The sequence below is a fragment of the Plectropomus leopardus genome, chromosome 9 (assembly GCF_008729295.1).
Source record: "Plectropomus leopardus isolate mb chromosome 9, YSFRI_Pleo_2.0, whole genome shotgun sequence".
Classification (NCBI taxonomy): domain Eukaryota; kingdom Metazoa; phylum Chordata; class Actinopteri; order Perciformes; family Serranidae; genus Plectropomus; species Plectropomus leopardus.
This window is the reverse complement of record NC_056471.1, coordinates 13,916,544-13,928,827: the sequence shown is the minus strand read 5'-3', so window position 1 is coordinate 13,928,827 and position 12,284 is coordinate 13,916,544. Positions and strand designations below refer to the sequence as shown.

Sequence of the window (12,284 nt, the reverse complement as noted above, 5' to 3'; positions counted from 1 at the left end):
TTTCAGCTTGATGCACTGCCAAAAGTTGGCTAAAAAAATAATTACTCTAGGTTTAATATTTATTCTATTAGAAATAAACAAAACATGACGATTTCTGATTATTTTCTTAGGATTTTTAACATTGTGTAACAAGGATTGAGGCAGAGCTTCATATTAAGTGTTTATCAACCCCGGCAAACATGATTTCCTACATATTATCAAGGTCTGTAACACATAAATTAACTACAAATGCTTCAGTCCTCAGTTTGAAGTTTATACATATAACAAGTGTTTTTTGAGAGAATGAATAGAAATCTTTAATTCTAATTAATCTTTAAGAATTTGAAAATCTAGATGATGAAAATCTAGATGTTATGTAATCAAGACAGTATAGCAACAAATAAATTCAATCAAGCAGAGGTCATTTGTGTCTTAATGTCAGCCTCTAAGATGAGTCTGACATCTCTGAGCAGACTCATTAAACAGACTCTATTAGATTTCACAAATCTCTCCTGTGCTCTTGGAGGGAGAGTGAGGAAGGAGAGGAGAAACACGGCAGCACTTTAAAGGGGAGATGGAGGAAGCTAACTCCTGTCAGCCTAATTAAATGGAATTTCAGCATAATAAGAAGGCCCAGATCAATAAAACAATGCCACAGATTAAATCAATTCCACAACAGGATGCCCAGTTATATGCCTATTAGACTGTCTGTCAACTAAAGAAGCTTTCCTGCAGTATTTTAGGCTACAATCTATAGCATTCTGTAGCTTCCCCAGGTGGCGTTTAAAGCAAACCGCACAGGTCAATACAGTTAAAACTGCTTATCCCTGTCTTTCAGAGACAGCTGTTGCATAGGTTACATCAAGCAGTGTCAATTAAATTGCTTGCAGACTGCAAACCATTAGTGTACTTACTTTAAAGCTCTTAATGAGCCTCCATACTTAGTCTTACAGGCAAACTATGGCAACAAATCACTACAATAGAATCCTTTTTAATGTCCATGTCTCTAATATATTAAGAGGGCAAAGAAATAATGAAACCTTATCCTCAAGCATAGCCCAGGGTATGATGTGATAAACTGTGACTTTCCCCTCAGACTGTGTTCTCAGTACGTTTTAGAAAGAGGATATGAGAAAAGCTCTAAATCAGTATTCACAGATACTGATCTACACAAGAGCTAACGTTTGCCCTGCACACACCAACATACAGAGATTTTTTTTTTTTTTAAATAGGATGCAATGCACTGTGCAGGATAAAGAATATCTGGACCTATCCTCAGCACAAAATGACAAATATAGTATCAAGGTAAAGAGCCAAAACAGATCACAAGGATATCAATTTGACAACAATTCTATACAAACACAAAGTGAATATGGGGTGGAAAATAGCCTCCATACATCAAATATATATATTTTGCTAGAGAATGCATTCTTACTGTGGAAATGTACTTCAATGTCTAATCGGTTTTCTCATCTCTTCTTCCAGGATGTGATCTCCTCCCTGCAAGACCGCCTCTCACTGCGCTACATTGAGCACTTTGCCTTGGTGCTGGAGGCAGGTGGTCTGGACCAGAATCAGAAGTTGCAGCTGCTGCAGGACAACCAGCCCCTGACACATGTAAGAAATCAAAATAGGGCAATTAGTGTAAGATTTGTGTCAAAAAAACCAAAACAAAAAAGACTGAATTGATATATGTGTTTGTGGGATATACACAGCCTAGTCAAACAATGAAAACACTTGAATAACATTGATCATTTTGTTACCATGCAATGTTGTGCTGTTATGATGTTGTGTAGTGGGCTCCCTAGCAAGAAAATGCACCATCCCAAACGGCAAAAAATCCTCTGGAATCACCCGAGGAATGTAACAAAACTCTCAAGGCATTGACCTGGCCACCCCTGGAAAGTAAACAGCACAGAACTGATACCTAAGGCATAAAATATTTCCACAAGTCAGATGATTCTGAACACTGAAACTGGGATTTTGGGGTCTAAATCACGTCTGTTTCAGCGCAAAATTATTTTGTATTCATACTTTGATTTTCAGAATGCAAAATACCCTCTTCACCTATGTAAATTTACATTCAGGGTTCCCACACATTTTCATAGGCAAAATTTCAAAACTTTTCTATGACTTTTCAAGGACCCCTAATAATTTGTTTTTCTTGACCAGTGGTTTGTTGTTGTTGTTGTTGTTGTTACATATATGACTCAATGTTCAAACATAATTCAAACATAATTTCAGCTATAAATGAGGGAAGAAACAACGCAAGGAGAAAAATAAATGTACGGTGGTCAACAAAACTTTGTTACGTCGACAGCTACAGAAAATAAATTTGTCCTTATACAAGATTATCTATCAGAGATTACTGTAACAATGTCTGTAATCATAACCCAATTCCATGACTTTTCTAAAACTTTCAATTTTTTTTACTAATTCCATGACTTTTCCAGGCCTTGAAAATATGATATTTTATGACTTTTCCAGGTGTTCTATGACCATGGGAACCCTGTACACAATGATATGTGTGACTGATGCCAAAGATATAGCTGGTTATCTATCTGATATTGTCGTATTCCCTCAGGTGGTGCATAGAACCTATTTCCAAGGGATGAAGTGTCTGTTCCGCATCTGCTTCTTCCCCAAGGACCCTGCAGACCTGCTGAGGAGAGACCCTGCTGCATTTGAGTACCTCTATATACAGGTACTGGATTAAAGGGGGTTTAAAAGGATGTCACTCAACCTCATGACACTGTTGGAGAGCTTTCTCCTTGAAGAGCAAGGGCTTTGCCTTCTTCAACTGATTTTACAGTTATAAAAGTTATATACATCCAAGTCAGGCTTTAGACATGATGACCCTGTGGCAAGCTCTCCAAAAAAGCTTTCACATTAACTGATATCCAACAGTCTTATGAATTTTGGAAGCCGTCCCTGGCAATTAAACTAATGATTCGACCTACAAAAGAAGTCCAGTCTTTTAAGAGTGTTGTTTGCAATCAACTGTGTACAAAACAACATTTCAACATGTCCTTACAGAGTCGCAATGACGTCATCAAGGAGCGTTTTGGCATGGACTGGAAATCTGACATCACATTACGATTGGCTGCGCTCCATATCTACATCACTGTGTCCTCCGCGCGGCCCAATCAGAAGATCTCTCTCAAGCATGTCGAGTAAGTCCGAAAACTAAGTTCGCTTCCAAATGAACATGTGAGAAATTACACACAAGAATTGAAGTATTGCATTTCTTGCCTCATTAACAATTCTGTATACCATATCAGCAAGTCCCAGAGTGAAGTTTGTTCATTCAATAATGTCTAATTGATTAATAATTAATCCCAATAGTATTAAAAACTCAAATTACTCAAGGATCATTTTCCCGGGGTCATTATGAGAGAAAGAAATCCATTGCTTTGTGAAATTACATCTCTCCCTCAATTTGCTCATTTACACTTCAAAACCTCAACCTTGCAAGTAATTAGCTTCTGCCATCACAAGCAGGGAAGCAGAACAGATCCACTGTGCCTTTAATAGACACAGGGTGGCCATGACAAGCTGGGGGTTAAACATGATGTAAGTTAGGCTCATTGTGTCTTCCAGTGGTACGATGAAAATTCGTCCTTTAAGTTATGACATGTTTCCCTGGACTCTGAATAACTACTCCTCTGTCGTTTTCCCTTGTGTCTAAACTCTTCCATTTCACCCCTTGCTCTTGATTACAGAAAAGAGTGGGGACTGGAGCCTTTCCTTCCCCTCACTTTACTCCCAACAGTCAAGGAGAAGAATGTGTGCAAGAGTCTGTCTCAGTTGCTGAAGACCTACCAGCATCCACCACCATCGGGCAACAAGGTTCCTCCATCTAAAAAATGTCAACACTAAGTATTCATTGTAACTATTTCCACGACTGAAATATTAAGGCATTTCTTTGTAGATGATTGTACTGCGTTTGTTTATACTGCTATTATAATACACTTGTAAGCATTGCAAATGTATACAGATCTCTCGCCAAACTGCCACACTCTTGATGACTATGAACATTTAAATCTCAACAGTTCGCTGATTCTGTAGAGATTTTAATTTATTGTATTCTATGGTTGTGTCTGCTTGATAACTAGTCATTTTTATTAGGACAAGTCCTTCATTTCTATAGATGGAACTGTTGCATAAGACCTGATGATCCACATCTGTGGCTCAACAGTGTCCCCAAGAGGACATAGGAAATGCTGCAGGAGGACTCCTCTCAGATATGAGCTTTTCTTGTTTATCATTCTGTTGACAGGTCCCTCCACTCCAAGGAAAGCTGCAGTACATGCGTGTACTCAATGACCTCCCACCTTTTGGTGGAATACTGTTCCACACTGTTGGACTGGTAATACATTTTTGAATCTTTGTGTATAAGAATACAGAAGGCATGCATCTCTTCTACTTAATAGAATGGTCCATTCATTTTCTTTATGTCTTCAAAGCTGTGCATGTAGTCAAAAAAGAAACATGCTTTTTAAATGCATTGAATTAACAATTTAAGGAAATTGTGGATTTTGAAAGTCTTTAAAAAAAAGTATTTGACGTTTCAATATATTGTAGTAAGTGTAGGTAATTAGCTTTAAACTTCTTGTGTTCTCCAGGATGAGAAACAATCAGCTACAACACTACTGGTGGGTCCTCGCCATGGCATTAGTCATGTGATTGACCTGAAAAACAACCTCACAACAGTTCTAGCCGAGTTCAGTCGGGTTGCCAAGATCCAGCTGTACCGAGAGAGCCAGGGAGTGGCTCGTGTGGAGGTGACAATCCATGAGGCCAAGGTATTACAATAACATGGTCTTCAAAGATGCGCACTCTCTGATAATCCCGAGACACAGACCATTATGCTGGAAGGAAAATATGTATTTTACATGCAATCTCTTTAGAGATTCCATTTTAAATGTATAAATGCTAAAATTATAGAGAACAAAACTGCTTTGTAAATTCTATTTCATCAGGTCATTACAAAATGAGCAGGCAATGCTCATTGCCTGTCTTCTAAATAGTCTCCTAATTCCCCTCCCTCCCACCCACTGCAGCCCCTGGTCCTGCTCATGGAATGGCCTGATGCCAGTAACTTTGCATGCCTCATCTCTGGCTACTACAAGCTGTTTGTAGATCCAAAACGGACCATCTACTTCCGGACCCCTGGTCAGTCTCAACTGACCAAGGCAGGTATGTTACAAGGCTTTTTGATCTATAAAGATCCATTTGGAACAAATGGTCTGATATACACTCTATACTCTATTGTTTACTTAGGAGCTTAGGATGAAACATTCATATCACCCATTTAGAGTTGTACAAGTGTCTTTCTTTCAGCATCATATTGCATGTCAGGCAATATTTGGTAATGTTCATTATATGTTCTCCCTACATGGACATTGATCTGCTTCTTCATTGGCTGAAACCATTACCTGTAGTAACCAGGTTATTCTGGAACTACCATCCCATGGCGCCCTCTGCTGTCTCTCCTCTCATCTCAACTGTGATTCATTAGAATGGGATTCTTCATATTTCTTTTTACCAAGATAGAATAATGTGGAATTTTACAGTTATTTTGGTTTTTTTTTTTTAACTGCAATCATAAATATTCTGTTCAAACATGAACAGATCCTCTGCCATCTGCTGTCTCAACCCGAAGTCCACATAAATGAAGGATCATCATATCATCACATTCCACAAGAATCTAACCTCCAACCTTAAACAAACTTCAAATTTCAACATCCATCTCTGAAATAACAAATAATCCCCATGTAACCACCAGCTGTCGCCTCTGCTTTCCCATCTGGATCTTCTCTATCCCCACTAGTTTTTAACACCTCAAACTTTCCACTGCTCTGACAATTCTATCCTCAGATTACAGAAGCTCCCACCATGCTCACCCACGTTCTGGGGCAACCAGCTTGCCAAGTGGAGGGCGCCGAGGGGACGAGAGGGAAAGCTCACACAGGGAGTCAGGGTCCTCAAGGGCCCTAGTTCCAGCAGAGCCTCAGCATCTCGGCCTATGTCATGTCCACCTTCGAGAACAACAACAATTTCAAGAACTCCAAACACACGCTGAAGCTGAACTCGACATCAATGAAAACTTCATTTCCCATGAGCCCCCTGGGCGGCCCCGCACAAAGTCAGATCCTACACAACATAGTACAGAGGAAATTGCTGGGGTTTTAGAGAGCCCAGTAGTGGAGAATGCAGGATTCAGAATCCGAGCCCAAACAATGGGCCAATCCCAGAAAAACTCCCGATACTTCTGTGACTCCTGTAAAGCCAGGCATAGAGCTGAGGGTCTGTCAGCAGCAGCAAACAGTAGTGGGAGCTCGGGGAAACACTGCTCCAGTGCTTGTGCCTCTCGAGATGGAGGCGCTGTTGACCTTATGGCCCTGCCGCCCCCAGGGAATGAAGAGGAGGATGAGGCAGATGGTGGTGGAGAGAAACTGCAACCACCACCACCTGCTATTGCTGCCCCACCACCTGGCTTCAGGGACAACAGCTCAGATGAGGATGACCCAAAGAGAGGGAGGAAGGCTCGAACCAGTGCCAGCCCAGGGGTTGCCTCTGTGAAGCTGGCCCAAGCCAAGGGAGATGTGCCTGTGACATTAATTGATAATGTGGCCACAAGAACAGTGCGAGATCATGCCCAGGAGCTTGATGATGCTCTGGTGTCAACCTTACAGGCACTAGAGGCTTTGGCAGCCTCTGAGGACTACCCCCATCACCCACAACAGCCAACACAGACTGCAGGTCAACAGCCTCAGTCATCCCATGGCCCACATCTCACACGAAAAATTAACAGTAGTACTGATCCAATAAAGTTTACAGTTTTTTATCCACATTTAACAAATTTATGTAATACAGCTGTACATCAGTTTTTGTTATCTTTTGAAATGAAAAGAAAATCCTTCAATCTTAATTCTGTGGTAGCAACGCATGTGTAATAACTGCATAAACAGCATATAATTAAGATAGAAGGTTCAAGACAACCTCCTATAGGACGCTGGGCAAATTTACCAACAACCCAAAATAGAATATTAAAGTCGAGCTGAAAATTTTATGCACCATGGAAGCAACATAAACAATATCCAATAATTACACAATGTGATATGTATTTGAAAGATAAATGTCAACTTAATCATTTAGATAGTATGGTCATATAACAGGAAACGTGCTAGTCATCTGCATGCAAAACCTATAGTTCTTTAAAGCTGGATAAGGTAAGCCCAGTGGTGTATATCAGTTTGAAAGGTGGATATAAATATGACCCTGAAGGACTGGTTTTGGGAGCAAATTAAATCTATTTCAAAATTATTTTTTTGCTATTTTACAATCAAGATGAGTCCACTCAATGGCAAATGTCTGTTTGATTACTGAATGACACCAGTATGACATTTTAATATCTCTGTGTAAATTATGTATGTTGTTTTATGATTATCCTAACAATGTGCTGTGTTGCTTTCCTCCTCAGGGCTGATTGTCTTAGCTGCCATTACACCTGAGTCATCATTGGACTCAGGCCATGAAACCAACTCCTCTGAATTGACAGATGTTTCTGAGATGGTGTCAGCTATGAAGCAGAACCAGAACCAGGCCTATCTGTTGGCTCACCATATCAACAAAGAACGTATCCTCTGCCGCCGTGACTTTCCCCTGGCTATCCCTGGCTGCACTGCAAAGACCATAGGGACTGGGGCCTTCTCTGTGGGTCAAATTCGTGCTGGCTGTCCACCCAAGCAAGTAATCCTTAGCAAGACGGTTCCCTTTAAAGTTAGTCCCGGTCAAGACTCTGCAGTACTCAGTGTTGTGACAGAGCAGGGGGGCAATCAAGACACTGCTCAGACTGAACAGAAAGGAGAAATGAAAGCAAACTCTGAGTCCACCAAAGCAAACACCCCTGATCCCCCTTCTAAATTACCTGAAGAACTTAAAGTGTCTGGTGCTTCACTGACAGCTCGAGTCAGTAAAGATCAGAAGTTATCAAATTCTTCTGGGGAGACACAAAATGTTTCCGAGGGTATAAAGGGGAAGACAACATCACCTCTGAATACAGATCCTAGCAACAAAGCCTTACCTATACTCCTACCTATGGACAGAACTGCCTCTGCCAAGATTTCTCCTACTATTATGTGCCAAGATGCCAAGACTGCCTCTAGTGAGACCATGAAGCCTTCAAGCTCTACAGAACTTCTGCCAGTTGACGACCTTTTCTGCACATGCCCAGTGCAACAGGAGCCTGGGCCTCAACTAAGACTTAAAGACCCACAGGTTCAGAAGATAGTGGTATTTCAATCCTCCTCCCCCACAGATGATGAGCGTCTTCGGGCCAAAGGCCTCCAGATTGCTAACAGTAAAGAAAATGCAGTGAGAGTAGGAGCAGATCCTAGTTTGGCAAAACCCAGCCCTCAAATACAAACCAAGTACTCCCCTCGTTTGCCCGTAAAAGCAGAGAGAAAAGAGGCAGCTGACAGCAAGACTGAGGGTGCCCAGGGCAAATCCCACCCTGAGCCTCAGAAATGCCCCATAAAAACCTTACCCATTTTAGATGATCTAACAACACCTAGCCCTTCTGTAGATAAGGTATCCACTCTCCCAGCAAGAGACTCAAAGAAGCAAGGCACTGGTAAGGGGAAGTCCCAGCGCAGTGCCCCTTTCTTGAGCTTCAGAAACCTTCTTTCAGCAACCTTCCCAGCAAGAATGCGAAGAGAAACAGATGAGCGAAGGGCTCAGTTGCAGAAAGTCCGCCAGTATGAACTAGAGTTCTTAGAGGAGCTGCTGAAACCCAAGTCATCCCAGGGAGAATTTTTGCCCCAGGGATCCTCACCTGTGCCCTCAGGCACTCCTTGTGCCTGCCAGCTCCGCACCAGTCCTGTCTTAAAGGCACCAGGTATTTCCAGGGAGCAGCGGCGCAGCTGTGACTGTAAGCGAATGTGTCGAGGCATGCGACTACCTGACACACCAGTTGGCTCTTCAACAGAGACACAACACAGAGGCAGAACTATCTCGAAGACCCCACCTGCAGTCTCCGAAGTCCCTCATGCACAAGGTGGCACAAGGAGACCTCAGACCTTAGAGATCAAGACCACACGAATACGCTCTACCAGCCTTGAGTCAAGAGAGCCGAGGGGAGAGCATGGTTCCTGCTTGCCCACCTGTACTTCTCAAACAGATTGCATGGGAGCGCCACAATACAAGAAGCTCCAGAGGCGATACAGCATTGGAGAGCTGGATAACAGTACTAGTACACCTGTGTATGCAGAGGTGAGGCCCAAAGCCAAGAGTCTAGAGAAGGAGATGGAGAGAGTGAGGGCCACAGGGCTGAGGCTCCCTACCCCAGTAGAGCCAGTCCACACTCAGTCCCATCAGGTAGAGGGGAAAGGGAAAAAGGGTGTGTTTTTCATTCAGGGAGAGGAGCTACTGCGTGAAAGCAAAGAAGGGACTAACGAGGTGCTGCTGACCCTGCCCAGTGAAGACAGTGATGACAAGGATAAATGCTGCTCATTCTGTTTCTGCTACAGAAAGTGTGAAGCAGCAGATGAAAGCAGTGAGAAGGATGAGCTCTCATACTCAATACCCCTTCAGGTCCTTCCAGGCATGGAGCTGGACTCACGTACCTTTCCTGTAGTAAGCAAAACGCTCCAGGTTCTTAATGCAGAGGACTGCAGTGGGGAGGAAGAGGAGGAGGAAGAGGAGGAGCCACAGACACAAGAGATTGATCTGAGAGCCTGCGGTACACTGGAGGGGAGCCTATCCCGGGTACAAGCTCTACAGGGGAAAAGCTTCAGCTTGCCTGATGGTTTCCTCAATGCCCAGTTGGATGCTAATGAGTTGCTCGCCATTCTGCGTCAGTGTGCTAACAGCCCACAAGCTGAGGGCGAGGCTCGTCTTCAGCCCTCACAGATTGCAGAGTACAAACAGGAGCTGGCGGTGCGCTTCAAAGAATTCAGAGCATCTTGTCGACGAGTTGCAAGTGTTGAAAAAAGCCCAACACGAATGCTTGCTGTTGTCACAGCCAGCTTTCAAGTGCTGTGTGAACTAACTCAGACCTTCATCAAATTGGTCAGAGGGGTTCGTTCAGAGACCCAAAGGCTGCAGCTGTTGAGAAAGGTTGAGGAAGTAGCCATCAACTACACGTTGCTTCTGCGTGCAGCAGAGGAATCAATGGGACACTCAAGCAGCTTGCCGACAAAGACAGTGAGCCCTCAAGTCTCCTCCAACATCAATAACATGAGCTCACTCACTCGACCCATCAAAACTCTGCCTGCCCAGTGAGAATAAATCTGGCAGGGATGTAATCAAAACAGTCCAGAATGTGGGTGACTACTCTATCCAAATTCATCATTTGTTTATTGTTTACATTTTTTACAAGACATGCAATGACTCATCCTCAGTAAGAATTGCAATGCAGCTGTTCCATCCCATGTTTACAGGCCCTGAGGTAGCCTCGTGGATCTTGTTTTGAAATATAAAGATACACCAAACTAATGCACAACGGAATAAGAACCCTATAACAGACTGGGTGATACAGGGCTAATCACCTTACATCAATATTCACAATATACATATGTCATAATAGTATACTATTTTATATGTAATGTATATTTGAGTTGTGTCTACTTAGCAAATAATATAAAGTTTTGTGAAGAAAAAAGTAAAGAATATATTTGAAATGTATAAGAGAACTATAAAGATTATAATAAATCATCAGAAATAAATGTATGCTCTGGACAAAAATACTTCAGAGATCTCGTCAAGTAGCGACTTCTGTAAATTGCATAGTCCAAAGCGTTGGTTGGTTAGATGGTGATGTGTTTTGTTTGTTGAATTTTCTAACTGTTGTAATGCAAAATGGAGATCTCTGTGGGCTATGTTGACAATGTCAGGCATAGTGATACGAGAGTCAAAATGTAAGTGACAGTGTTGGAAAATGACAACCGTGAAAGACGAGTATGACATTTTAAACTACACTGACTGACAGAGGCCCATTCTCTCACTATAAAAGTGCAGGTATGAAACACACCTGCTCAGGGCTGACAATGTAGCAGAGACTCGAGTCACAGTCTTATCCACTATACAGAAATGAGTGTCGTTACCTCACTCAGCTGTAGAGAAGGAATACCCACACTGTACTTAATAACGCACAGAGTGTATTTTACACCATCACTGATCCATGGCTCACTCACATCTCACTTGTCGTGAATCATAGTTTTAAATATAGTCATCCACTTGCAAGTGAGTAAGCTTATCACTAGAATTTGCACAACCTCTGAAATTAGCTCTGAAGTTGAAATGTATCTTTTAATGTTTGATTAAGTGTTTTTTATTCACTCTGCTGCTGAAAACCTCACTTGAGTCCACACCACCAGTTTTACATACTTCATCACCTCAAAGCTAAAGCTTACCCGTTTCAAAGGATCCTTTGTTTTTATTCAGGTTTTCAAATACAGTATAAACAAATTTGCTTTCTATGTGCTGTTATACATTGTGCAATCTAGCAAATATATAAGAAACACACAAAGTAGTTTTCTATGTATTTTAATAAAACTAACACATCTGTTTTCTGTCTGAAATCTTCTTTGTGTCTCATCCTCTTTTTGGTGAGAGGCTTTATAGTTGTCCTGGCCTAACATGTATACCAGACATACTGTTAAAAGAAAGTGCTGGCCAACCAAATTAAAAGGGAACAACTGGGCTGCCACTAGAAATGTGACATTGCTGTTTCTTGTGCATAAAATATTGGATAGCCCTTTTGGACAGTGGTTCTTAACCTGGGGGTCCCCATTCCCAGTAGGGGTCAGCAAAGCTTCATGGGCCTTCTTTATTTTTAAAAGGTTTCTTGCACCCCTTAAAAATAAAGAAGGCCCATGAAGCTTTGCTGACCCCTACTGGGAATGGGGACCCCCAGGTTAAGAACCACTGTCCAAAAGGGCTATATATATATATATATATATTCTTACAGTTAATGTGTTCACTGTTTGGGTTAATTGTACAGTTTATCAGACATTTTGTATGCATTAAATATAATATGAAATACCAATAAAATATGTCACTTAAACAGTTTACTTAATTATGAAAAAGGGGCCCCTTGAGGAAAAAGGGTGGGAACCACTGCACTAAGGGGATGTGACATGGTTCCCTCGTGAACCGAATTCACAGGTTTATAAAATAATGTACATGATGTAAACATCCAGCCTGAGTTGGGGTATTTAACAGCTTGGTGGTAAGAATCTAATTTTAGTATACTTAGTGCCATATAGTGAATGCTTGTTGAATATTTGGAAAACACTATC

General features: G+C 41.8%; 1 protein-coding gene across 1 annotated transcript in view; it reads left to right on the top strand.

The window, feature by feature from the left end:
• frmpd3 (FERM and PDZ domain containing 3) overlaps positions 1 to 10,358 on the top strand; it is a 50,913-nt gene extending 40,555 nt beyond the window's left edge. Inside the window, exons 8-16 of the mRNA XM_042493447.1 lie at positions 1,465 to 1,596; positions 2,564 to 2,683; positions 3,016 to 3,152; positions 3,702 to 3,828; positions 4,259 to 4,348; positions 4,605 to 4,784; positions 5,010 to 5,178; positions 5,860 to 6,744; positions 7,466 to 10,358. Of these exons, the coding sequence (XP_042349381.1) occupies positions 1,465 to 1,596; positions 2,564 to 2,683; positions 3,016 to 3,152; positions 3,702 to 3,828; positions 4,259 to 4,348; positions 4,605 to 4,784; positions 5,010 to 5,178; positions 5,860 to 6,744; positions 7,466 to 10,266 (4,641 nt within the window). The 3' untranslated portion in view covers positions 10,267 to 10,358. The remainder of the gene's footprint in view (positions 1 to 1,464; positions 1,597 to 2,563; positions 2,684 to 3,015; positions 3,153 to 3,701; positions 3,829 to 4,258; positions 4,349 to 4,604; positions 4,785 to 5,009; positions 5,179 to 5,859; positions 6,745 to 7,465) is intronic.
• Positions 10,359 to 12,284: the final 1,926 nt, after the last annotated feature.